This window comes from Hyperoodon ampullatus (genome assembly GCF_949752795.1).
Source record: "Hyperoodon ampullatus genome assembly, chromosome: 3".
In the NCBI taxonomy this organism is placed as follows: Eukaryota; Metazoa; Chordata; class Mammalia; order Artiodactyla; family Ziphiidae; genus Hyperoodon; species Hyperoodon ampullatus.
In genome coordinates, this window is record NC_136916.1 from 18,472,613 (window position 1) to 18,499,795 (window position 27,183).

A 27,183-nucleotide genomic window follows, 5' to 3' on the forward strand; every position below is an offset into this window, starting at 1 on the left:
ATTATGCTTCTATTTTCTTTACTCGGCAACTTTTCAAGTAGTGTCCTTGACGGTGGTTCTCGGCGTGACCCACTCCTGAGAACCGAAGGTCGGGCGTTGGGTCACCGTTATAACCGGCTTCCTGGTGTACAACAGGTGACCGTTCTACCGGCCGGGGCCGCCCCTCTTACTGGAAAGCCCCGGGTTTCCAGCTGGACGAAAACGAAACTCTCCCCTCTTCCAGGCGGGGGCTTTTGCTTGTTACCAAAAAGCCTTTCTCCCTCCTCTGTCACATTACCAAGTGGGGACCCCGCTGTGTCTCCGTGACACTGACGCACAGACAGGGTCGCCGGAGGTTGGCAGCGGGCGCGGCCTCCGGGCCCTGCGGCCGGCGGCGTTGAGGTGGGGTCCGCAGGATGCGCTCGCTGGCCTCGGCTGGCAGCTGGGGACGCCCCTAGGTGAAGCGACTTCCACGCAGGACACCGCCGCAACCTAGGTTAGTTCACTTTCCAATCGATTGGTTTCCGGGAGCAGAGGCCACAGGACAGCTTCCGGTTTCCCCGCCCGCCCCTTAGGCCCCGCCCCCGACGCGGTCTTCCTCCCCAACCAGCCTACTTCCTCCTCCCGGCCTCGCCCCTGGGCCCTCCTCCCCCGTTCTCAGACCCAACTCCTTCTCGCCCCCCACACTCAGGCCCCGCCCCCAGCCACGCTCCTCCTCTCCATCCTCGGGCCCCGATCTCCTCCTCCCCCACCTCAGACCCCGCCCCCAGTCCACCCTCAGCTCCGCCCCTCAACCCCCCTCTCCCGCCCCGTTCCATTCAATTGTTGGATTGTCGGCGCCGCACTGCCCCCGGCGGCCGGTAGGGGGCGGGGTTCGAGCGTGGATTCACGCGGCGTTCCACGGGCAGGGGCAGGTGCGGCGCGTAGCTGGGCCGGCGGGCGGGCGGACTCGAGGACGCGGGCGGGCGGCTGCGACGCCGCGTTGGGTCGCGCTCGGCGGGTAGGCCGCGGTGGCCGCATCAGTGCTGACGTGGGGCGACGTGGGCCGGCGCCGGTCCCGGTGGGGCTCGTCGTCCCACCTCCTTGCGTCCGTAAGCAGTGACGAGGCCCACTACGTAAATCGCTTCGCGTTGGGTAAGTGGCGCGCCGGCCGGCAGGGCTGGCGGAGCCTGAGGCGGGGGCGCCGGAGCGGGGGCAGGGCGGAGCGGTTAGCCCCGGCCGTTCCCGCTGTTTGCCCCGCGCACCCGACGGGCGCTTTCCGAGGGGCCACCTCTCCGGCTCCGAGGGAGCAGAGGCCGCCGGACAGGCAGGCGACGTGGCTCCGTCCTCTCTCGTCGCTCGTCAGAGCCGCCGCCTCCCGGTCCTCGCGGCCCGAGACCGAGCGAGCGGGGCGCTGCCGCGGCGCTGCTGGAAGGCGCGCCGCCCTTGTGCCCCGCGTTCCCTTTGCGCCGGGACCAGCCAGCCCGGCAAGGCCCCCGGAGCCGGAGCGCGAACTGAGAGGGACGCGCGTCCTCGGACGTCTTCCCCGCGGTCCCCGCCGGGACCCGGACACGGTCCCGAGTGTGAGCCTCTTCACGCTCCCTGCGTGGCTCGGGAAGGGGCGGCCGGCTGGCCAGGGTCAGAGCGATGCTGACCCGCGGGACCAGCCTCGGTCCGCACTGGAGGCTCTGTAACCGGGCGGCTCACCGGAGCGGCTTCCGAACAACTTTACCTTTCCTGCCTAATTCGCCGGGCTGCTGGGAGTGCAGCCGCTCTCCCTGGAAACAAACACAAACCGAGATGCGCAGGGCTAGAGGTCCAGTGTGAAGATTGTGTTAGATTACATGAATAATTCGTGTTCTCTAGTTTTTTCCCTGTGGGTACCATGTTTTTCTCCTAGTCTCGATCCTACTTTTGGATAACAAGCTGCTTTCCCTTCAAAGTCGTAGTCTTTGAAACTTTGAACTTAAAGGAACTTTTTTTCCCCCAAAGAAAGTCAAATTGCAAACAATGTGTTTTGGCCAACTTATGCTAAGTATTAAGATACTGATGTTTAAAAAGCTGCTTATTGATCCAAACGCAGCTTTTCAATGGATTTGATCCTGGATGAGTAAACACTGAAAGCATTGTCACGTTAAATGTTGGTAATGACACAAACATTCTTGGTGCATCTGTGAATAGTTCAGTGTAAGCAAATGCTTGCCCAGTGACTGGCTGTTCAACCTGGAGTCGCTTTGGTGAGTGTGAAGTTGTAATTACACGGATGTTTTGTGTACACATTTTATAAGAATGTATGAATAAATTTTTATTAAATGTGTAAACACAAAGGAGCTCTTTAGTCTTTTTGTTTTCACATTGTCCCAGCAGTTTACTGAAATTGGGTGAGTTTAACAAACTCCAGACTCCATAGACTACTCTAGTTTCCTATTGGGGCAAATCACTGCATGATTAAAATATGAAATCATGTTTAAAATTATGCACATTTCATGAAAAGTAAGGAAGAGTTTCAGGTTGTTAACATACGTAAGGAATCCTGACTGAATCTTTACCAGTATAGACGTATATTTCTGATCCTGTTTTCCCCAACCTGGTGTTCTCTACAGGTTAATATTCGGCCAGAAAAGTAACTCAGGTTTATTGTTGAAGTGGGTAGTCTATTGGAAAGTGCTTAAATGTTTAGTCCCATTTAGGTAGACTTTTAAACATAAAACTGAACAATGCAAACACTTAACCATTGAACCATTGATGTTTTGACATGCAATCAGTATTGGTCATTAAGGAAATAAGCCTGAAATGTCTTTGAATTCTGTTAAGTATTTCTACTTTATTGAACAGATGTCGACATATATAAAAGTCACCTTTGATAATAGCAGTGTGTGTATTGAATACAATTTCAATATTATCAGTACAAGTATATACATTGTAAAAGTATAGATTTCAAGGAAAGTGTTTCTCATCCATTATACATATGTAGAAGTAAACATTTAAAATCATTTTGTTAATTTCATTTTAAAGAGCACAGGGTATTTAAAATACTTTTTACCATGGGAATCACACAATAAAGTGTGCCCTGTTCTTAAAAGTAAATCTCTCATTCATGGGTTTTCTTTTAATGATGCTGTAGGATATCCAGTAGCCAATAAGGGAGAATGAAGAGGAAAACCTAAGGATGACATTAGCTGGGATTTATCTTAATATTACTCATGAAGACAAGCCAAGTCTTATTGGTATAATACAGTTATAGCAATTTAAAAAAATATCTAGTTTGCAAATCTTGACTGACCTTCCCAGGAGTGTTATGGGAAATTACTGGCAAGGTATATGTGAAACAATTTTGAGGGAAGGCATGAGCTAGTAGGTTATTTAGGACTGTTTAAATAACTCTCTCACTGGTGAAGAAGGATGCTTGCCTCCAAGAAAACCTTACTAGCAACTTTTTGTGAGGCTCTTTTGAAGTCTCTCAGTTCTCCCCAAATGGGAAGCATCTTCATGCATACTTTCTGAACAGAAAAGTACAACCAGACCAATCAAATGTCAAAATGAAACCCTGTGAAATTTTAACAGTGGGGTTCATGTGATTCTGACATTGTTTACTTTTGAGAATTCCAGAAAACAAACTCAGTTTCTTCAAGGTTATCTTAGTGAAGTTTTTGTTTTTGTTTTTTTAACTCAGCAGATTTAAAATTAGACCATCCTAACTCAGAATGTCAAATGTCATAGAGTTTTGTTCATATTCTCAAACAGCCTCTTTTTTTTGCATTGGTAGCACAAATATTATTTTTTTGCCTAGAAATGCTTAGGAATTTATATCCTAGCATTGATTATGATGAAAGCTTCCAGCTCTGGAATTGGGACAACTATCTATCACGCATAAAGACACTTGGGATGCTTTTGCACCTCTTAAAATTGATGGGAGGAGTTAAATTGAACTTATTTAGGCATGTTTCTACACTTAGGTACTAGTTTTGTTCATATACACAAGATAGGACCAACCTAGGTAACTATTATAACGTTGAAATTGGTTTCTGTGAACCTTAGCTAATTCCTGTGTCTTATATACTCTTTCCCAGATTTGCTAGTTAGTAGTCGATGCAGTTGTACTTTATGTGTAAATAAATGTTTTGAAATGTACTTAAAGTGCGGTAATGGAGTGTTCTGTTGAAAGAAAAGCCCTACAATGATTAGCCAAGCAAATAACTTCCCCAATAGATTGAAAGTTATGTTTCCCTTCATGAAATGGGGCGGGGGCTCAGCCTGGCGGGGTGTGCTTGGAGAGGTGGAGGTAGGCCATGACTATTTGAATTTCATTTTTCATTTCCTCCTTAGCAGCGGATTCTGCTGTTCATTGACTGAAATAGACGAAAGCAGGCACTAGGTGGGGAATGAACCGAAAAGAGATGCTTGAATAGTTAATCCTCTGGTGATTTTAGTAAAGAGTTTAGATTTCTTTTTAAATACTAATGGGTATCTGAAGCAGTTAAACTGGAGTGGCCTTGAATCTGTATTAGAACGCTGCCTGATTTTCTGTATGATTCATATTCAAAATAGTAAAGACAGTATTTACAAGTGTTTCAAATAATTATTTAGAAGAACTGTTCCTGGCCACTTCTGTTTTTACACAAAAGTGTAAAAATGGTTATTTGAAAGTTATTCTAACTTTACTTCACAAAGATTACAAAACTTTGAAAGTGGCATAATTTCCTGTTACTACTGTATTGCTTTGTTTTTCCTGTACTCATCTCCTTCCCTTAAAATGCATAATAACCATAGGCGCATCCCTGTCAGCTTCACATACGTGGCTTTTTGTAATTACAGTTGACTCTTGAGCAACGTGGGAGTTAGGGGCACCGACTGCTCAGTTGAATATCCCTGTATAACTTTTGACTCCCCCAAAACTTAACTACTAATAGCCTGCTATTGACCAGAAACCTTACCAATAATGTAAACAGTCAGTTAAAACATGTTTTGTATGTTATATGTATTATATACTGTATTCTCACAGTAAAGTAAGTGAGAGAAAAGAAAATCATAAGGAAGAGAAATACATTTACAGTACTGTACTGTATTTATCAATACCATAAGTTTATGAGATGAATCATTTGTCTGTACCTACATCAGTATTGTCATATGATACAAAACACTGCAGATGTAATATGTATTACTGACACTTGACATCAAAAATGAAAAGATAATGTGAAAAAGAAATCTGTATTTATTTATAGGTATAACGATTCATACATTAATAGTGAAGAAGCAGCAATATGATTGCCTAGTGTAATTGATATGATTGCTTCACGGTAGCCTAGCCCAAACACTAATGAATGAATCATTGTAGAAATTTATGGCATACAGTATTACAGTCATATTCATAATACAGTATTGGAAACATTGTTACTTTTTTTTAAAAAAACACTTACCTGTGATGATAGCTGATTTGCAGTTCCTCCAATTATGAGAGAGAGGAATACTGTACAGTAATGTAGTTCTTTGAAAGCAAACTTATAAAACAGTAAGAAAACTAACACATTATTTTATATTAAATATCACCTTATGCCTGTGTAAGGATAGACTAGTAACTACATATATTTTACACTTTCATGACATACCTTTTTCTTTTTTCAATAATTATAGGCTATGAGTTTCATCTGTGAGTTTTTCAACTTATTGCAAATCTCCAAAAAATTTTCCAATATATTTATTTTTATTTATTTATTTGTTTGTTTTTATTTATTTTTGGTGCATCGGGTCTTAGTTGCAGCACGCAGGACCTTTGTTGAGTTGTGCTGGATCTATTGTTGTGGTGTGTGGGCTTCTCTCTAGTTGGGGCATGTGGGTTTTCTCTCTCTAGTTGTGGTGTGTGGGCTTAGTTGTCCCCAATGACACGTGGGATCTTAGTTCCCTGACCAGGGATTGAACTCGTGTCTCCTGCATTGGAAGGTGGATGCTTTACCACTGGACTACCAGGGAATTCCCTCCAATATATTTATTGAAAAGAATTCGCATATAAGTGGACCCATACTGTTTCAAACCTGTGTTGTTCAAGGGTCAACTGTACTTCTCTCTCCTAGCTAGCCTGCCTTTTCCCAGTTTCTTAATTGACTTGGTTGGGGAGGACCAGCCTTACAATATAAGCTTCATATTCTTCTCCTACTTTCTTTCAAACCTTACTTGCTGTTGCTACTTAAATCATAGTTAACCTCTGAGGATCTTCTACTTTCCCAAAGAGCTAAAACCTTTCTTCATCCAGAACTCAAGAAACAGATTATACTTTTCTGTGTTCTTTCTCTTCCTGCTTCCATTAGAGGTGTACTTCCCTTTATTCCACGTTCTTTTCTTTTTGTTTTGACCGTGCTAATTGCAGTGGGGTCTTTATTTTGCCTTTCTTGCAAAAACTATAGCTAATAAGGGGTAGAACTCAAGTTAACACCCAGATCAACCTCCAGTGCCACGCTGTTTATATCGCACACTGCTATGCTACGACCAGTAGACTGTGTTGCCACCTCAGGAATTGGGGACAAGGGAAGTGGGGAATGAAGAGAGAGGACTCCTGGATAGGGTGGCTGAGCCGATGGTGATGTCACTCCCCAGTCGAGATAAAAGTACAGCAAGAGGTGAGATGCAGAGCAAGGGAGTTGAGGTTAGTTTTAAACATATTAGACTTGAGGATCTCTGAAGAAACTGTTAAGAGATGTCAAATAGGCAGATACATACAGGCTAGAGCTCAGGAGAGAGAGGTCCAGGCTGGAGGTGAGATTTGAGACACATCAAGGGGGGATGAGGCAGCCTAGGGGGAGAGTGTGGAGGTGTTTGTGACTGGAAGCCTGGGAATACCAGTACTTAAAGAGTGGGCCAGAGGAGACTAAGGCTAAGGACTGGATAACTTGGAAGGGAAACATGAACGTGGTGTCCTGAAGAGTTCAAGGAGGGCGAAATTTGGGGAGTGGGAAATGCTGTAGGCATGTTAAGGAGGATAGGGACTAAAGATCATTCTTGAAGATTTGGCAAGCAGGCGATCAATCAGTGATGACTTCTTAGTAGTTGGAATGAAATAATTCTCAGATGAGCCTGAGTCAGGATCAGGTTTATCTGATGGTCATTATTCTGTTGTGAGGCTAGTCATTTGCTCTCGATATCTTGTGACAGGGTGGCAGGAAGCTGAGACTGTCTTCGATGCTGACAGCCTCTGGGAAGAGGAAATGGGTGGCTGTTCCCAGACTTCACCAAATACCTTTTTCTACTTCTTGAGTTCTGAATCATAATGTATTACTTACTCAGAAATTAAACCAAAGAATATGGTATTTCCAGGAGAAATTGGGAGTTACTTCTCTCTTCTTATATGGTGCCGTGCTCATCATTATCATTCAGATGATATTATCATTATTCCTTGTTTAAACATCTGTCTCCCTCATTAGAACCCAAGCTGCTGGAGATCAGGGACATCTTGTTATCTGTGTCTTGGTGCCAAGCACAAAGGCTGGGGTATCTTGGGTGCCAATCACTGTTTAATAAATCAGTAGCCCCTGCCCTCATGGTTACACAGTTGTTATGGAAGATAAGATGTCCCCACGTAAAATGCCGGTGTCATATAATACAGAATAAGGTTTAATCTGAAGGAATGTCACCAGCCTTGTTTCTTGTTCATGTTGTCGGTTGCCCGGTTCGAGTGCCTTACCTTTCCTCATTGTCCCTATGGTCGGGTGGGGGCAGGTGGTAACAGTAACCATTGTCCTGGTGCCCGTAGTAAGTTGCAGCACACCTGCCTGCTGACTCAGTTTCCAAATAGGGTGGGATGGTGTGACATCATTTTAGAGGGACCACTTAGGAGGGAACCCCGGAAATAGCATGTTTGTTGCCAAGCACCTCTGTTGCTGGCATAGACGCCTGGAAGGAACTTAGGGATGCGGGTGTTGGTCCTTTCAAATCTAAAACAAATTGAGGGCTCACTGCTCTCCTTTTGTCTTTTTCTTTGCCACCTTTACTTCATTCAGCATGTCAAATGTGCATTTTAAAGAGATATTAGTAAAAAAAAAAATGGGGTTTAATTGCTAGACTGTCTAAAACAGCTTTTTTAATGGATTAAAGGCTATCAGAGGAGATTTTAAAGGAACGGTTACTATTTTGTTTGCAGTTAAAATTCTTTGACAAAACCCAGTTTTGAAGTTACGGTAAATGAAAAATAGTTGACAAATTTGTTTCAGTGGAATGAAATTTGAGAAAATGATAGATTCATTCAGTTTATTAAGTGATTATTATTTTAAAATAGAGCTGATACTTATGAGCAATTTGTAGTGTGTGTGAAGTGATTTAGGCAGCACTGCACTCTCTTCAGTGGAAAATGATAAGTAGCACATGATTTAATTTTTTTTGAATTTTTTCCTAAGAAGATAAGGAAATTGAATAGAAGTAAGTTTGAAAAAAATACGGAGTTGTTTTCACCTTTCTATGCTGGTTTTTTTTGTTGTTTTATGGAAATTGGGGTATTCTGGTGTCGTTTTGAGAGATTTTAATTTTTTTTAAATAAAATCTTATGATCTGCCAACTCGACATTATAATTTTACTGCAGGATAAATAAAGAAGAAAACGAAGGAACAAAGCATTGACTACAAATGTCTTAATGAGCAAATGTGGCAGGAAAAAAAATATATTAAAACAAATCTAAGGTAGGTGGATATATTATTTTTCTATTCTTTTTAAAGTTCTACTTAGAGAGCTTAAAGTTAAAATGATGGATAAATTAATGGTGTATATGTACCATACATATATATGTGTATGTGTATATGTATATATACACATTATAATGAAAAATATAATAATATGTACCCAAATTGCTCAGCTACTCAATTAGGGAGTTTCTCTTCCACCATGTGCTGTGTGAGGCAATGCAGAGGATAGGTGGACATTCACGGGCAGCTCATTCTAAGCACTGGCCTTTCCAGTCAGAAAGGAGATTGTACTTAAGGATGTGGACAGAGTTTTCGTTTTTCTGCTTACATTTGTACCTGAAGTTGTAAAACAAAAGGAAGTCTCTACCAAGCGTTTTACAGAAATCCAAATATTATTTTTCAGGTTTTCTTTTAGTTACTTTCAGAGACATTCTGGTTCATCAATTGGGTCTAGCGTCAAAAAGAAAATGAATTTTCTTTGACAGTTTTGGTAAAACTATTTAAAAATAGATAATAGAAACAACTTTAATAATTTTTCCTTTTGCTGCTGGATCCTATTTTTAAAAGAGGTGAAAATTTTTACAAGGGTAAATATAGTCACTCTGCAGTGTAATTTGTCTTTGCAAATTGGATACAACTAAGTAAGATTTTAGAAGTTATTAGTTCATTGTACACTTTAATTATAATTAGGAAACTGCCTTTGTCTTATTTTTCATTTAGATATTTTTGGTCTGTATTCCTTTTCTCTTCTTTGTTCCTATCTTTTACGAACACTTTCCTGGGTACTTATGATAGCATTTCTTTAAAATGTTTTTCCTTTTTCTTCTGGTTTTTTCTCCTATTTAAATATCTTGTGTGTTCTTGAAACATAGGTATACCGAAATAACTTTGGTCATTAATTAGCTCAATATTTCTATAATTGTAAATATCATTTTTACAGATATATTCCTTTGTATTCATTTCTTGAATGTATATTATACAAATCATATACAGACAGTACTGTACTGTTTGTTGTAGTTCAGTATTTTCGGGAGTTTTTGCAGTATGACATAGATGTTCTACTAAAGGCCTAGAAAATAACAGAGTAAGCAAACAAATACAATTCTACCCCCAACCCCTAAAAGTAGTTCACCCTGGAAGTCTTTGAAACTTGTGCTACTGGATGGATCCTATTCTTTTAAAACATTAGTTATATTAACATTTATTGAACTGAATCCCAATATATTCAGAAAATATTGGGATAACATTTACTTTTCTGTTGAAGAAGAAAATGGTTTGCCAATAATATAAAAAAGATTTCAGAAGAAATATTTAGCTTTCATAAGAAAAGAATGTTGCTACTTCCATGAATCATTTATAAATTTAAATATGCCCATTTTAGCAAATCCTTATCTGTTCTTTAGAATTGTGGAACTGAATGTTTGCCAGTATTTTGCTTACTGTTAGCTTATGGTGCTTAATGGACTTTTTAATTTGTTTTAGTTTTTTTTATTGTTTTATCTCATATGTTTTTATTTTTAAATATTCTGTAATTTGGGCTTCCCTGGTGGTGCAGTTGTTGAGAGTCCGCCTGCCGATGCAGGGGACATGGGTTCGTGCCCCGGTCCGGGAAGATCCCACATGCCACGGAGCGGCTGGGCCCGTGAGCCATGGCTGCTGGGCCTGCGCGTCCGGAGCCTCTGCTCCGCAACGGGAGAGGCCCGCGTACCGCAAAAAAATAAATAAATAAATAAATAAATATTCTGTAATTTATATTTCCTATTTGGTCTTTTTCTGTCTAATTTGGATTTGTTTAAGATTAAAATATTACATAATTAATTTATAGATTACTCTATTAATACTAGTATAACTATGATTAAAATTTGTTACAAAAAGTGAGATTTGGGGGGAAATATTGTATGTACACCTCTTTAATTTTCACTATAAAGTATGTAAGTGAACAATGCAAGATTAAAATGGATCTTTCTCTTACACTTTTAAAATAAATTCCATCAGGACTACTGAGGCTGAATTACAGATGTTAGTGTTGATGTACATCATTTCCAGCTGAGGTCTGGGTCCCGTATTTCCTGCTGAGTTAGTGTTTGAAAATACCCAGTACAGTGCTTGACCCATGTTGAGCACTTAAGTGTTAATTGAATCTTCGGCCCTGAGTCCTGGCCTGGGTTGGTTTTTAGTGGGTTTAGGCGGTGGTACTGGAGAACAGTTGGATATAGATCAGCAGAATGAACTTAGTTGAAAATGACAGGGTGTGTAAATTGGTAGTGCTGACCTTACTCTTCTGTAGATGATTTTTACCTTCAAATAAATTGATTTAGTATCAAACTTTTACTGAATGACATGTACTGGGCACTGTACGAGGCACTCCAGGAGAATAAAATGGGATAAGATTAGAGTCTCTACATCCTAGTGGGAAAGACAAAGCATGTCTGAATGAAGATTGTGACAACAGTTGCAGCATACTGAAAAGCACAGCATTTTTTAATGTGTCTAAACGGGACTACTGCTCAGGGCACTGGCTGTGGAAGGACCCCTGAGGTCACAGTCACAAGACCTCTTGTTCACCCTCTGTCATGCCGTCTGTTATGTGCTCTGTAGAAAGTCACTTAATCTCTCTGAACCTTATTTTTATCATTTTAGTAACACCTAACAGTTGCATAGTCTTCCAGAATAGTTGATTAATTGGCTTATTTAATGATTATGGTAGATTCTGTACTAGGCACTGGGAATCCATTGAAATCTAAGATGTGGTCTCTGTTGCACACACTGTGCTAGTACTTTGTGGACAGATGTGGTATATGCTAGATAAGTGCTGAAATGGAGGGGATTGCACAAGATGCTTTGGGAACTCAGAACAGAGTATTTGTGCCCAAGGCTATTAGAATAGGCTTTGAAAGATGGTGTCCTTGAGCCAGGCTTTGCAGAACGAGTAGAAATGCGCCTGTTGGACAGAGAAGGAGTGAAGGGCATCCCAGGAACGGGGAAGAGCAGATATAAAAGCTTAGAACTGGGGGAATAAGATGTGTATTTGACCAAAAGATGGCTCATAAAGAGGCTGGAATGCAGCGTGTGGGAAGGAATGGGGTGACTGGAGATGAGGCTGTAAAGATAAAATGAGGTCACACTGTGAAAGAAATTGAATGGCAGTTTGGTTTGGTAATTGAGAATATGAACTTTGGAAAAAGACCTTAGTTCGAAACCTGGCTTTGCCACTCAGTACCTTTGTGGTAAAATCAGATTCTTAACCTCTTTATGTCTCCTTTTCCTCACCTCTAAAAGCAGAACTAGCTATATTGCCCTTATAAAGTTGTTAAGAATGAAAACTAGTAGGCATTTACCACATGGTAAGCACTCGACAAATGGTAGTTGTAGTTAGGATTATTGTGAGAAGTTTGAGTTTTATCCTGTAGTCAATAGGAAGCTCCTGAAGAGGTTTAAGCAGAAATAAGTTTCAGAAAGATAAGTGTTGGCAGGACAGTGGTGGCAGAGAAGAGGACTGAATTGTTCTTTAGAAGGTAGAATCATCCCACCTGGTGGTGACGCTGTAGGGAGTGGAAGGGAGAGGGTTTCAGGACGACACTCAGGTTTCCACTGGAGCAGATGGATTGAAGGTGGGGCCCCATTTCCTGAGGTACGAAACTCAGAGAAGGAACATGTTTGTGGAGGAAGAAAAGGAGTTAGTTTTGGACCCATTGAGTTTGAGGTACCTGCAGGACATCTATTTGGAGGTGTTAAATAGGCACTTGGCTGTATGATTCTGGAATTCAAGAGAGACCTCTGGGCCAGAGATCTAGATTTGAGAGTCATAAGCTTACAGCTGGTGCTTGAAGGATGATATTACACAGGGAGAGATTTGAGAGTGAGGCCAGAAAGCTAACCAGAGTCCTGAAGAATGCAGTGTTGAAGGTTAACACCGAGTAGGAGAAGGAATTGGCAAAGGAGCTTATGGAGAAATGGTCAGAGAATCGGATGAGAGCAGAAAATCAGTATTGTGACCTCAAGGTAGAGTCCCAAGAAGGGAGATGTCAGCAGTTTTGAGTGCTGCTGAGGGAACAGACAAGATAGGACTTAAAATGAACATTGGATTCAGTGACTGAGTTAGATTACCCTTACTAGAGAAGTCTTCGTGAGGCAGAAGCCAGTTAGGGGTTGTCTGGGAGTAGGTGGGAGGTGAAGAAATGGAGATAGTGTTGGCAGTTCTTTAAAGTAGCTTAGCAGTGAGAGGAAGAAGAGAGGTTTGAGAGAGCAGCTAGAGAATGACTTCTCATTCAGTGGTTGTGTGTGTGTGTGTGTGTGTGTGTGTATGGTTGGGGAGACTTGAACAAGCTTAAATCTTGGCAGGAGGAAGCCATTGGGGAGGGCAGAGGGTAATTGTTAGTGTAATGCCCCCATAGCCTAATGAAGAGGGATCCTAAGGACAGACAGGAATTTAAGTCTGGGGAGTTGGAAGCAAGGGAAAATGCAGGTGTAGATATAAGTGGATTTGTTGATTTGGTGGCAGGAAGTTGAGGGGGTTCTCATGTGAAGCAGGAGGCAAGGTCTCATGTGGAATGTGATAGTAGGTGAGCTCAGGGATTTGAGAAGAGGGAGAATTGAAACAGTAGCAGAGAATGGGAGAGTAAGCTTCCAAGGAAGCAGTAAGATTGCTGCTTATTTGAGGTTGAAAACTGGATTCAGTAGCCTTAATAATATTCTCTTTTTAAATTTTGTTCAGTATTGTTCATTGGTGCAGGCATAGAGGAGACAGAATAGGTTTTATCTGAGATTGGTATTTACTAAGCAGATAAAACAGAAGGAAAAGGGACAAGGGAATTTAGGGTATTGGGAAACAACAGTTAAAATGAGAAACTATGGATTCTAAGCTGAGTAGGACGGGATGTGAAGAAAGGAGGAGGCTGATCGAAAGGGAGAAAGTAGTGGTCTAGAGATCAGTGTGGTGGAAATACAGGCGTGATGGGAGTAATTGAGGGTGGGTGTGAGCTGGGAGGATAGGATATTGTTAGAGTGGATGTCAGAATTAATTATTTCAGAGGTGGAGCAGTTTTGGACACTGACAAGGTCCAGTGTACGTCCAGCCCCTCAGGTAGAAGGCTGTAGGGGAGGGAAGGAAGTCATTAAACCGAGGCATCAGGGTGAGGGATGGGTCCTTTGTTCTGAGGGTGGAACATAACACAGAATGGTGTAGAGGAAAGCTTTTTTAAGTCAGGTGCCAAAGTCTTCAGTGTCAATCCTTGAAAGTAGAAGCTGATGATTATCATATGGATGAGTAGTATAGGATAGTACACCCAATTACCTTGAGGCTCCGTGAACAAGAGTTTTTATGAAGGAGCAGAGGAAGCACAGCTGGGAAATAGTGGGGATCAGTGAGGATGCCAGGTCAACATTGGGATCTTGATTCAGTGTGGGAAGACAAACAGTGCCCTCTTGAGGCGGGGTGTGGGGGGCTTTGGGAGTTCCAGACAGCACATTGCAAAGGCTTCGGAGGAGAACAGGAGCGAGCAACTGTATTATGGGGGGAAAGGAAGCACTGGTTATGAGAGTGAAAATGAAATGTGGGAGGAGCTTGTATCTTTGACAGTGGCTGGGGAAACCAGAATGTGAGATGTTAATGGATATGATTCTGGCATAGGTGAAGGGGCATTGCAGTTTAGTCATGGCTTACAGGGGACCTTACTGTGATGTGTGAGTGGACGGTAGCAGTTGTGAGGAGGAGCAGTGCAGCTGCTTGGTCCAGTGCTGGGATAGGAGGTTAGTGGATGAAGCCAAGTGTGGCAGGGAGGATGAACGGGGTGGGGGCGGTGGGGAGGGTGGTGCTGCTAACCTTCCATTTCTGCCTTTCTTCACTAGGAGGCTCAGGGCCTCATGGCATCCTGATCTGGCTGGTATTTAGCTATATGGGTTTTTTGGTAGTTGGTGTGGTACTGACTCACATACAGACACAAGATTCTAACTTTGGAGCTTGAATGGATAGTGATGCCCTTGACTGAAAGAAGGAGTATAAGGGAAGGGATAGGTGTCTGTGAAAACTCCAGGTTAAGTTGCTCACTAGGTGGGGGAAGCACAAATACAGATTTGGGAGTCAAATGCATATAGGATTGAGGAAGCCATAGTATGTAGACTGAAAAAAGTAAAAGGGTAAAGGATTGAACTCTGGGGAATACCCAGGAAAAAAAGGGAACAGTGAACGTGAGTGCATGAAATAGTGTGTATAAAACACTTTCATGTGTAAAACATTTTGAAATGTTTAATAACTTATGAAGTCTTTCATTGTATCTCAGAAAACAACTTCTGAATAGCTTAGGTTTACCTTTTTTTTTTTTTTTTTTTGCGGTACGCGGGCCTCTCACTGTTGTGGCCTCTCCCGTTGCGGAGCACAGGCTCAGCGGCCATAGCTCACGGGCCCAGCCGCTCCGCGGCATGTGGGATCTTCCCGGACCGGGGCACGAACCCGTGTCCCCTGCATCGGCAGGCGGACTCTCAACCACTGTGCCACCAGGGAAGCCCAGGTTTACCTTTTTAAGCATTAGTGCTTTTTTTGGTGGGAGTCTTCCTAGATTCTATTATGTATACTCCTATTTCCTTAAATTATACAAAGTATAATTATTTTCTTTCTTAATGACTCAGGATAGTTATTGTAAATATCAGTTATTGAATTTTAACTAATAAATTCTTCAATTTCCTGAATATAAAGAACTAGGAGACTTTACTCTGTATGGGCCCAAATTGCTACACATTTGGGATTCCTTTTTTTTAAAATAATTTTTAAAAATTTTATTAAAGTATAGTTGATGTACAATATTATATAAGTTACAGGTGTACAAATACAGTGATTCACAATCTTTAAAGGTTCTCCATTTTTACTTATTATAAAATATTGGCTATATTTCTTGTGTTGTGCAGTATATCATTGTAGCTTATTTTATACCTAATAGTTTGTACCTCTTAATCCCCTCCCCCCGTCCTGTCCCTCCGCCTTCCCTCTTCCCACTGGTAACCACTAGTTTGTTCAATATATCTGTGAGTCTGTTTCTTTTTTGTTATATTCACTAGTTTGTTGTATTTTTTAGATTCCACATATATGTGATATCATGGAGTATTTGTCCTTCTCTGTCTGACTGATTTCACTTAACATAATACCCTCCAAGTCCATCCACGTTACTGCAAATGGCAAAATTCCATTTTTTATGGCTGAGTAGCATTCCCCTGTGTATACAGACCACATCTTGTTTATCCACTCATCTGTTGATGGACACTTAGGTTGCTTCCATATCTTGGCAGTTGTAAACAGTGCTGCTGTGAACACTGGGGTGCATGTGTCTTTTCGAATTAGTGTGGGGGGTTGGATATACACCCAGTAGAGGGATTGCTGGGTCATGTGGCAGCTCTCTTTTGAGTGTTCTGAGGACCCTCCACGCCATTTTCACAATGGCTGCACCAACTTACATTCCCACCCACAGTCACACTTGGAATTCTTGACCTGTTGATTATATTCTGTATATTTTCTCCTCCTCTTACCAGCTATTTCCAGCTGTCACTTCTTATATCCAGTATGTTTAGAAACCAGATAAATGAGAATTGTATTTAAAATTAAATTGAATGGGTTTAGAGTACCAACTAGGTACTCCTCATTTTAGAAGTTTCAGTTTACGAACTTTGGGCCATTTGTTTTGCCTGTGAACAGGGAACTCTTGGTTATTGTCTCGTTCTTGACTGAATTCTAAGATATCAAATAGTTGAAACGTTGTACAGTGTAGATGCTGAAGGACCTAGAGTAAAGGAGCATCTGAGTGACGTGGACATTTCTTCTCTCCAGAGTATTAAAAGCAGTTCTTACTCTGGATGCCCCCAGCCTTTCTGGCCATACTTTCACCTGTCTGATCTGCCTCTTCCCCCCTAGATGTAGATAGGCTCCCCCGAGGGCTCCCCCACGCCTCACCACATTCCCTACTGCAGTCGGCTACTCTATTTTCCAGACATGCTCCGTATTTTCCTTCCTCTCATGGTCCTCCTATCCTTTTCTACCTGGTGAAATGCTTCTCATCCTTCAGTATACAACTCACATGGCCCCATCCTCAGGCCGACTTCAACATTCCTTCCTGTGTTTTCCAAAGCATTTCGTACATAACATCCTTCACACAGTTTAAGAAGTGTTCATTACTGGTCTAACTGATAGAATTTACCAATAAGCTAAGTTTTTCTCAAATTTTAATATATATCAGAATCTCTTGGCTATAAAACATTAGACCCCTCAGAAAGTTTGAATCAGTAGATTTGGGGTTGAGTCTGGGAATCTGCCTTTTTTTTTCTTTACAAGTGTATTTGTTAATTCTGATACAGGTTGTGCGAGGACTATACTTTGAGAAACCAAGGCCCAAGTGGTGAATGATTTCCTTCAGGGCAAGGATTGTGACTTAACTTTTGTATTCTCAGGGCCTGTCATGTATTGTAGATGGTGCTAAAGGAATGTTTCTGAAGTGGGGAAGACCTTTCAGCATGTAGTGTTTGAGTGGAGACTCAAGTTCTTAGCAGAGCCTAAAGAGAGCTTTTTTTTTTTTTTTTGCGGTACACGGGCCTCTCACTGTTGTGGCCTCTCCCGTCGCGGAGCACAGGCTCCGGACGCGCAGGCTCAGCGGCCATGGCTCACGGGCCCAGCCGCTCCGTGGCATATGGGATCCTCCCGGACCGGGGCACGAACCCGTGTCCCCTGCATCGGCAGGCGGACTCTCAACCACTGCGCCACCAGGGAATCCCCTAAAGAGAGCTTTTAATAATGGTGTAAGAAATAGCATAAGACAACATTTCTCAAGTTCTTCCCCAAACACTTCTGCTATAGGACTTGCTTTGTGGGAAGAGGGTCTAGGAGAGTCAGACGCTTTTGGAAAATGCTGCCTATTGGATCTGCAGCCTCCGCCCTTCTCAAGTCACACTGAAATATTTAAGCTTCTGAGAAAGTTCTGCAGAAAAGAAACCCTTTTAATCCCGGCTATTTCAAACTCTAACTAAGCGTTTCCCCCTTACCCTCTTTTCTCAGATAATACCTTTTCATATCTTGCAGAATTAAATGTTCTAGGTATTCTCTTTGGGAACTGCTCACAGCAAAAGTAGAACCGCAGGAATTGGCAGTTTTTGCAGGGGGATGGCCTCTACTTACCTAGAATTGGAGAGTCCATGCTGGGAAATAATAAGAAAAGAGATAAAGGAATTGGGGAATGTTGAGGGAAAGACATTTTTTCATAGTAGACTCTAGATTTTTATTTTTATAATTGCTCTAAATCGTCATGTTCAGTTGTAAGTATTAAAATGTCTGAATAGGGAGAAATAATTCTAGGTGTAGTATAGACTACAGCAGACAGCTTTGAGAACAGAAGACTTGGATTCAGGTAATGTTTGTTGAAATACAAAAGAAGGTATTAAATAGATGAAGGATCTGTAGGATCTTGTTACTAATTAAATCTGGGAAAAAAGATCTGGACATGTCAATTCAAAGTTCTAAGTTACCTGCATACTTTTTGGATATATATTTAGACTACTAAGGTGAAAAGAACACACTATATTATTGACAACTGAAAAGATGTACAATAGCAGGGAGTAGTTCCTATAAGTTTTTAAAATTTGATTTTGCTTATTTTGTTTGCATTTTATATTTTCTAGTAGTAGGGTAACATTATAATATGGTTTACCATCTATCTAGAAAGAGTCTATATAGAAATCATTAACTTAAATTGAAATTATAGGCAAAAAGATTATTGCATAAGTTTTTCCTGCAAAAATTAGATTCTCCTCTTTAAGTAAAGGGAGAGCTGCAGGACAAGTGGTCAACTCTGAGTGATTCAATTTGACAGGCTTTTTTATCAGAAACTACTTAGTGCTGGCAAAGCAGACACATCTTTATATTGTAACACATTTAATTTAGACAATGTGGAAGTTCTTTCATATTACATCATAATGTAAAGCAGGTTTATTAGGCCGTGAGAGTCATAGAATATTTAAACTTCATGTCAAATATAAAACCTAACTTTATCACTAATTTATGCTAGAGGGCTTAAAATAATTATCAAGGAGGCTTTATTATAAGATTAAAAAATTTTTTAAATAAACTAATTCCATGGAACATTTTGTAGTGCTCCCTTGGTAATGTTCATACCCAGTGAGCAGAGAAGGTGCCTTTAAGTTTGGAGAGTTAGGACTCTGCCACTGAGTCTATTTCTTGAAAATATAAAGTAGTACAGTTGGATGATAGAAATGAATATCAATCAGAAAGCCAAGTGAAAACAGATATTTCAGATAGGGCCTTAATACTTCTTCCTTTTTATTGTCTTTCCAGACAAGTGACCATGGAAACAATTGACTCTCAGCAGGATGGAAGTATACCACATTCTGTGGCAGAGAGCAAATCTGCTCGCATGCAGAAGCAGACTGGTCAAAATTCAATCCCCACTTTAGCTCAGGTAAACTTAATGTAGGCAACAGGCAGGCACCAATGAAAATTAGCCTGTATGGGAATGAGAATTGTGTGCAGATTCTGTTTTCTTGCACTTGGTCTTAAGTTTCCCCTGTTCCCCGGTTATCAGCCATTCTTACTGATTTGACTTCGAAGAGAAGATACGTGTTTGAATTACTTTTGCATTGTAACAGACACTATGTAAAGGAAAAACAAAACCCCCTCCATAGTATGTAATCCTCAATTTATTATTCGAGAAGGTCAGTAATTCCACATTGAATTATTCAGTAGTTTTATATTCTTAGCTATAAAGATGGCAGAAATCTTGCCATTTGTCCAGTGTATATTTGGTTTAATCTTTACTTTCTTTTTAGTTAGGTCTTAAACTTTGAATTAGTTTCATTTAGAGACCACCGATATGAGTTAGTGTTTGTTTTTCAGCTCTTAACTTTATTTTTAGATATCTATAAAAATATGTAGTAAAAACAATCACATTTATTTAGTTCATCAAATACTTACTGAATCCTTCCTGTATCTAGGCACTATTCTAGATGTGTGGGGTATGTATTTCCTGGCCTTGACATCTCACTGTTTAGTGGGGTAGAGGTGTTTGAGGGGTAATTCTCGCTGTGTAAGAAGTATTGTGGGGTGGGAGGGAGATGCAAGAGGGAAGAGATATGGGGATATGTGTATACATAGAGTTGATTCACTTTGTTATACAGCAGAAACTTACACAACATTGTAAAGCAATTATACTCCAATAAAAATGTAAAAAAAAAGAAAAGAAGTACTGTGAGATGTTACATAGGAATGATTGAGGCGTGCAGAGGGGGAGCAGCTGGTTGACCAGGAGTGCTTTGTAGAGGATTTTACTTTTGAGCGGGACACAAAGCGTGAGTAGAGGTTGACGGGTGGAGGAGAGGGAAGCGTATTCTAGGCCAGGGAAGAATGTACAAAGGCAGAGGATGGGGGTGGGAGCTGCAGCGTTGAGGCCAAGTGGAGCCGCGTGTCTGGCCTGGGAAGTTGAGCTGGTCAGGGTAAGCAGAGGGTTGTAAACATTTGGGAGTGTGGACCATCCTGTGTTCTAAATGTTCCTGAGACATTTTCCAATGTTCACCGTGTTTTAAGACACCAGCGACTGTGTGCGGGTTGGATGGGGACGTCCGCGAGCTGGGAGCGGGGCGGGGGGCGGAGGGGTGGACACCATTTGAGTGGCATCATGGTGATGTGGGGTGCGAGCAGTGGAGAGACTCCTGCAGTATCTTGAAGGGAGAAGAGAAAGGACCGGATGGCTGCCTGGAAAGCCCTCTGGAGCTCCAGGCACCTCCTGGGTTGTCTCCGGCCAGACTGGCTCCTGTGAGACCTCTATTTTCCCAAGACACCCACGCACCCAGCCTGCTTTTCTTTCCTCTTTCAAGTTCCCGACACCCACTTGCTCCCTGGGGTTTTCTCCTCACAAGTGCTTTGTGGAGCTACATCTCCATGGCAACACCCTTCTTTGTTACCCCGGAAAACAGGCATTCAGACCTTCGTTATTTTTTAAGAAAGCAGCCTTTTTCTTATTAAAAAAAATGCATGTTCATTGTACAGAATTGACAAAATGTGTATTATTAGAAGAAAATTAAAGCTAACTATAGTCTTAACATCCAGAAATTTAATTGCTGTTAGCATTTTGGTGTTTATCCTTTAGTCTTTTTGTCTGTGAAAATAGAAGAGAATGCACATATATCTTTTGGTGAATTTGAGGTGTTCTAGAGTTTTTATAACTATGATTCTTGGTCTATAATTCTGCCCTTTTGCTGAGGTGGTAGTTGAAAGCAAATCTTCCTTCTGCCGCCACTTCTCTCCCTTTAGGTACTGGTTTCCTGTCCTCCACACATGCAGTTTCCTCTGGCCTTCTGGGCCTGCACAGTCAAAACAACAGATCTCCATTGTCTAACAGTGATAGTTGGCAGTTCTGAGGACCTTCAGCCTGGGTGACACCCAGCCCTGTGAGCCTCAGTCAGAAGTTGCTAAAGAGGTCAAGTAATATGAAGTCCATAAAATAACCTTGGATTTATGAGGTTTTGGAATTGAATAGGAGTCCAGTGAACAGAAACCGAGCTTTAGTAGGTTAGAGAATAAATAAGAGGGAGAGGAAATTGGAAGTGTAAATTCTTCAAGAAGTTTTTCTGTGAAATAATAGATAAAGATAGGTCTGTGAAACAAAGGAGTGAGAACTGGGGTGTGAGAAAGCTGGGAGTGTTAAGTAAAATAGAAGTGGGGGATAGAGACCTGTGAGAAGCCTGAATCACAGAACTAGAAAAAGGCTGTGGTTTACATTTACAATATTTATTACTTCCTTAAAAATCTCAAATATATCAAATGTTGATAGTCATTAAATCTGGATAGCAAGTTCATAGACCTGCTATGTTATTCTGTTTTCTCTATATTTAAAATAGTTGATCAAAAAATAAATTATGGTTTTTGTCTTTCACGTACTAGGAATGTTAAGAGATTAAGAAGAAATCTGTATGCTGAGTCATTGATTCTTTTGGTTAACTAAGAGTTATCCTCCATGGATATGGGGCCATAAATCCTCTATGGATCATGATATTTTGCAGAATTAGGACACAGTTCTTAGCAGTCAAAATTTTCTAAACGTAATTATTAATTTAGATTCTTGTGATGCCTGAAGCTGTTTATTTATGAGTATTCATTATTATGCAATATTATATAATAGAAGGATTAGGAAATCAAACTGAAATTTTATTAAGCCTATAATGTATGCTAAAAGTGACTGACTCTTCTGAATAATTCCCAATGTCATTGTATGTACTTGCCACTTACTTCATTTAAACTAGAGGATTGTGAATTCCCAGATGTTTTAGACTTAAGTTCAGGTTTGTATAAAGAGGAATTTATAACAGTTACTTTCCTTTTTACATGGTCTAATTATCATTAAGTAGTGTCGGAACAAAGGGTGTAACCGGAAGGTTCAGCGGGTTTGATCCTTTGCCTCTGGTCATTTGATAGTGGTAGTTTGAGTATCCTGGCCTTTCCAGAGCTTCTGTTAATCAAGTTAACGCTGAAAATTGTCCCAGTTATGAAGATCTGAAAACTTGAGCTTGCTCTTGGCCCTCACACCTCTGCTCTGCTGACTGACTGAGGGAGGCTGGAGTTCTCAGTTTTCAGTTTTTCTGTGTTATAACTTCCCAGATATCAGTGGAGCCTTTCCCTTCTAACTGTATCCAATAGTGAATAGAAGTCATGTGGTGACAGTGTCAAAGGGCTAGAGGCTGGAGTGGCAGATCATCGAGGTTGAGTACTGTGACTTGGATTTCTTCTGGCCTGACTTAGTTTTTAAGTAGATTTTTTTTTTAATTGAAGCTGGAATCTTGTCTGGTAAGTGTATGTGTTGATACATATATAAGACTAGATTCTACCCCCCTCCCCACCCTTCCTCCCTGGAAAAACTCTTGGTGGTAAATGGAAGAGTCTATTTTATATAACCAAGCCAGGAGGAAACCCTTTCCCAACGCTAAAACGGTGAAAAGCAAAATTACTGTATGTACAGGTAGTTTTTAAAATCATACTTACAGCCTTTGGAAATAATATAATCCTTAAATGGGTAATGGGAAGTTATCATTTCTTTTGTGATGAAAGATTTCAAACATATACAAGAGTAGAATAATTCTCCCGCATATATATGTAGAAACTTAAAAATTATTAAGACTTGGTAGCATTTGCTTCATTTATCTTCTTTTTTATCTTTTTGTCGAAGAATTTTAAGCAGCTCTACACATCTCAGACATCACGTCATGTCATTCCTACTTTCTTCTGGGTATGCAGCTCTTAAGAGGTTATGGACATTTTCCTATATAACCAAATGTCATGATCATACCTAATAAAATCGAGCATAATTCCTTGGTATAATATGCACTCCATGCTCACATTTCCCCATTCATCTCACAAATGTGTAATCTACTCTGAAGGCAACAGTGGTAGCACCTTGAACTTTTCTTGTTCCACGTTTCTTGGGAATTGATAATGCTGCCATGAAACTCAGGGTGAGCGCGGTAATCCAAATGGAGCCTCAGGAGAGGATGTGCTATCTGGAGCTTCATGCCTTATAGCTGCTGATGCAGCCTGTGGCCCGAGTATGACACCTCGAGTTGGAAAGATAAATAACCCTACTTTGTAAATGGCCAGTTCTCAAAGTTTCAGCAAAGATAGGAAGGAAAGGTGAAAGGAGCAGAATCACAGGGGTCATAGAGCTGGAAGGAAACTCGAGATCATCAGGGTCAGCGTAGTGCCTCGAGAGAGTTAATTCTAATATAAAATTTAACCTTTCCGAGAACCTCTGTATTTTTGGAAACAAGGAGACTCTGTGGAGCAGAGGAAGCCACTAGGGAATGTTGTTCAGAGATTATACTCTGCTAACCTCCTTTCTTATCCTCTCTGCTGTAAATGCAAACAGTACGTAAAGAAGCGTCTTAGAAGAAAGCAGGCCTGGCATGCAGTGAGGGATTGGAGTAGGAGTGATTTAACAAGGGATAGGTTTCAGTGTATGACTTGTGTGTTTTCTGTTTCAAACTGGTGGAAAATTGGAATGGCATTTCTCATTGTTTTGGCCAGCTGTGCCAAAAATCCATCTTCTTGGTCCTAAGTAGGACCAGGAAGAATATGGATGGCTATCAGAAAACAAAACAAGCAACATACAAGCAACATTTGCTATTGATAATTGGTCAGCAACATCATATTTGTATACTAAAGTTGGTCTGTATCATGTTAGGTTGATTTGGTATACTTACTGTCGGCTGAGTACATCTAGTTCAAGTTCAGTGTTTTGTCTTGGCTCTTTTCTGGCTGCATTGGACCTTCATTGCTGCACGCGGGCTTTCTCTAGTTCTGGTGCGGGGGGGCTACTCTTTGTTGCGGTGCTCGGGCTTCTCACTGTGGTGGCTTCTGTTGTTAAGCATGGGCTCTAGGCACATGGGCTTCAGTAGTTGCGGCACGCGGCCTCAGTAGCTGCGGCTCGTGGGCTCTAGAGCACAGGCCTAGCAGTTGTGGCACACGGGCTTAGTTGCTCCACGGCGTGTGGAATCTCCCCGGACCAGGGATTGAACCTGTGTCCCCCGCAGTGGCAGGCAGATTCTTAACCACTACGCCACCAGGGAAGTCCAAGCTCAGTGTTTAATTGAATCTTGTTTTTTAAACCTCAATATGCTGATTCCCTGACTTGAGGGGCTCTTACTGAAAGAGAAAAAGTTCCTCTTAAGATTTTGAAATAAAATTTTTCATTTTATTGTTGACTTTCTATTGCTCCTTAATTTTATGTATTCCTTCCCCTGGTTATTTTTAATTGCCCTAATTTAAATTTTTTGAACATAATATTTGTATTCACTTAGAATTAGCTCTAAAAATTAACAAAAGTTAGGAGGAAAAAAATAGAAGTGAATTTTTTTCAGTAAATGCTAAATCTTTGTTGTTGCTTAGTCAACTAATTCAAGAAAATGTACTGCTTTGAAATGTAACTCATTCTTGAAGGTAATTCAGGGTTGAAGGGATATAAGTAAAAATAATTTGTGAACTGTTAATATTAGTCACCATTTTATTCAGTTTGAATAAGAATTTGTTATATAATCTGTACTCATATTTTGATAACTTTGTGTATAATAGCTAATAGATTTCTTTAAAGATTGGCTTTTGGCTTTAGAATATACTCTGTGTTTTCATCCCAGTGTGTTAAATGATACTTTTCTTTGAATGAAAATCAGTGTTTCAAAGGTAATTTCAGTAGGTATAAAGCGGTCAAAGTCAAATTTCAGAAAAAGGTTTTGTTTTTATACACCTTATAATCAGAAAAAAATGCATACAAATCTGTTTTAGTGTTTGAGAGACTGTTAGAGATTTTCTGTCATTTGTGTTGATTTTCTATGAGATTTGGGTACTTTTTGTTTGATGTTCAAGTCTTCCTTCTTAGTTTTAGTAACAGGTAGTTTGTCGCTAGTGGTAATGGCAAAATAACTGAGAGTAAACAGTTATTCTCTTTATCCTTTTCTCTGACTTTTCTTCTAGTTAAAGAGTAGGTTGGGGGGAGGAGATACAAGGGGGCTGTTGTTTAAGGGGTATAGTTTCAGATTTGCAGGATGAAAATGTTCTGGAGATCTGTTTCACAGCAGTGTGAATATACTTACTACTGAACGGTACACTTAAAAATGGTTAAGATGGTAAATTTTATATTATGTATTTTTTACCACAATAAAAAAAACAAAAACAAAAATAGACTAGACATTGAAATTTTAAAAATGGAGCATTAATTTTTTTTTTTTTTTTTTTTTGCGGTAGGCGGGCCTCTCACTGCTGTGGCCTCTCCCCCTGCGGAGCACAGGCTCCGGAGCACAGGCTCAGCGGCCATGGCCCACGGGCCCAGCCGCTCCGCGGCATGCGGGATCCTCCCAGACCGGGGCACGAACCCGCGTCCCCTGCATCGGCAGGCGGACTCCCAACCACTGCGCCACCAGGGAAGCCCCTGGAGCATTAATTTTTATAATTCCTTCTTTGAATAAGATTCAGAGATTATTTACTTTGCCTTATTTCAATTTTTTGCTACTGTAACCTTTGTAAACCCCAAACTATTAAAGGAATTACATTTGGAAAACACAGAGGCTTTGGGAAATTTTCACTTCATTGATAGTGAGGACAACATCTTAATAGTGATCTTCAGAAATGTGAGTTTTCTGAGCCCTATCAGAGATATAACATGTCATTCTCCAAAAAGGCATAGAAGAGAAAAGCCTGGTTATGGGGTTGAAAATACTAAGTAGAGACAATATTAGATGACAATGGTGCAAGCAGAAGTAGTTCAGGAAAGACATTTGCCTTTCAGTAGGTATGTTTATAAAGCAATAGACCTCTCTTTAAATACCTTTTAAAAAATAATGGGGGCCTTCCCTGGTGGCGCAGTGGTTGAGAGTCCACCTGCCGATGCAAGGGACACGGGTTCGTGCCCCTGTCCGGGAAGATCCCACGTGCCACGGAGCGGCTAGGCCCGTGAGCCATGGCCGCTGAGCCTGCACGTCTGGAGTCTGTGCTCCACAACAGGAGAGGCCACAACAGTGAGAGGCCCGCGTACCACACACACAAAAAAAAGGTATTTATTTGATATCAGATATGTTAATATACCATGATAGGTACTGCCAGTGTAAGTTGGTCTCCCAGGTCCTCAGAACTTTCTAGTTTTACCTTTTCTAAGGGCTTGTTTACTGCTTTGTACTTGGTATAAGGAAAAAGAGCCCTAACTTATACCTGTACACACAGTTTGAATTAAGTGTAGTAGTCATTTGTTTACTTAAAAGTAATGGAGTGAAGTAGATTAAGACTAAAGACACAAAATTATTTTCTTAATTTTTATACATAGTTTTAAGTAAATACTTATTAGACTGAATTCTTTGATTCTTTACCTAAAATAATTGAAATACTAATTTCATCGGTTGACCATTAAATGAGATGACTTATGTGAAGCCCAAATACCGTGCTTGACCCAAAGTCCACGTTCAATAAACGTTTGCTTTGTTCATTATAGTAACCTCATATGGTTAGAATAGTAGTGGCCAGGCTTTGAGATGAAGTGGCTTATGCTAGTATAAAAATATATCGTATCAGGACTTCCCTGGTGGCACAGTGGTTAAGAATCCACCTGCCAGTGCAGGGGACATGGGTCCGAGTCCTGGTCCGGGAAGATCCCACATGCTGTGGAGCAACTAAGCCCGTGCACCACAGCTACTGAGCCTGTGCTCTAGAGCCCGCAAGCCACAACTACTGAGCCTGAGTGCCAGAACTACTGAAGCCTCGCGCCTAGAGCCTGTGCCCCACAATAAGAAAAGCCACCGTGATGAGTCACCCGCGCACCGCAACAAAGAGTAGCCCCCACTCACCACAACTAGAGAAAGCCCGCGCGCAGCAACAAAGACCCAACACAGCCAAAAATAAATAAATTTATAAGAATATATTGTATCAAAAATTCATTCTAAAGTAATATAAATCTATTTATGCTTAAATAGGCCTCCAGTGGGTATAGAGAAGAAAAGCTGATATGTAGTTGTTTTATAAGCAAAGTTCTGATATAATGTCACGAAT

General features: G+C 41.1%; 1 protein-coding gene across 1 annotated transcript in view; it reads left to right on the top strand.

The window, feature by feature from the left end:
* The first annotated feature begins 874 nt into the window (after positions 1–874).
* Positions 875–27,183, top strand: part of CREM (cAMP responsive element modulator) — a 65,874-nt gene continuing 39,565 nt past the window's right edge. The window contains 4 exon segments of the mRNA XM_079699751.1: positions 875–1,113; positions 8,522–8,590; positions 8,593–8,618; positions 18,946–19,069. Coding sequence (XP_079555877.1) covers positions 8,573–8,590; positions 8,593–8,618; positions 18,946–19,069 — 168 coding nt within the window. The 5' untranslated portion in view covers positions 875–1,113; positions 8,522–8,572.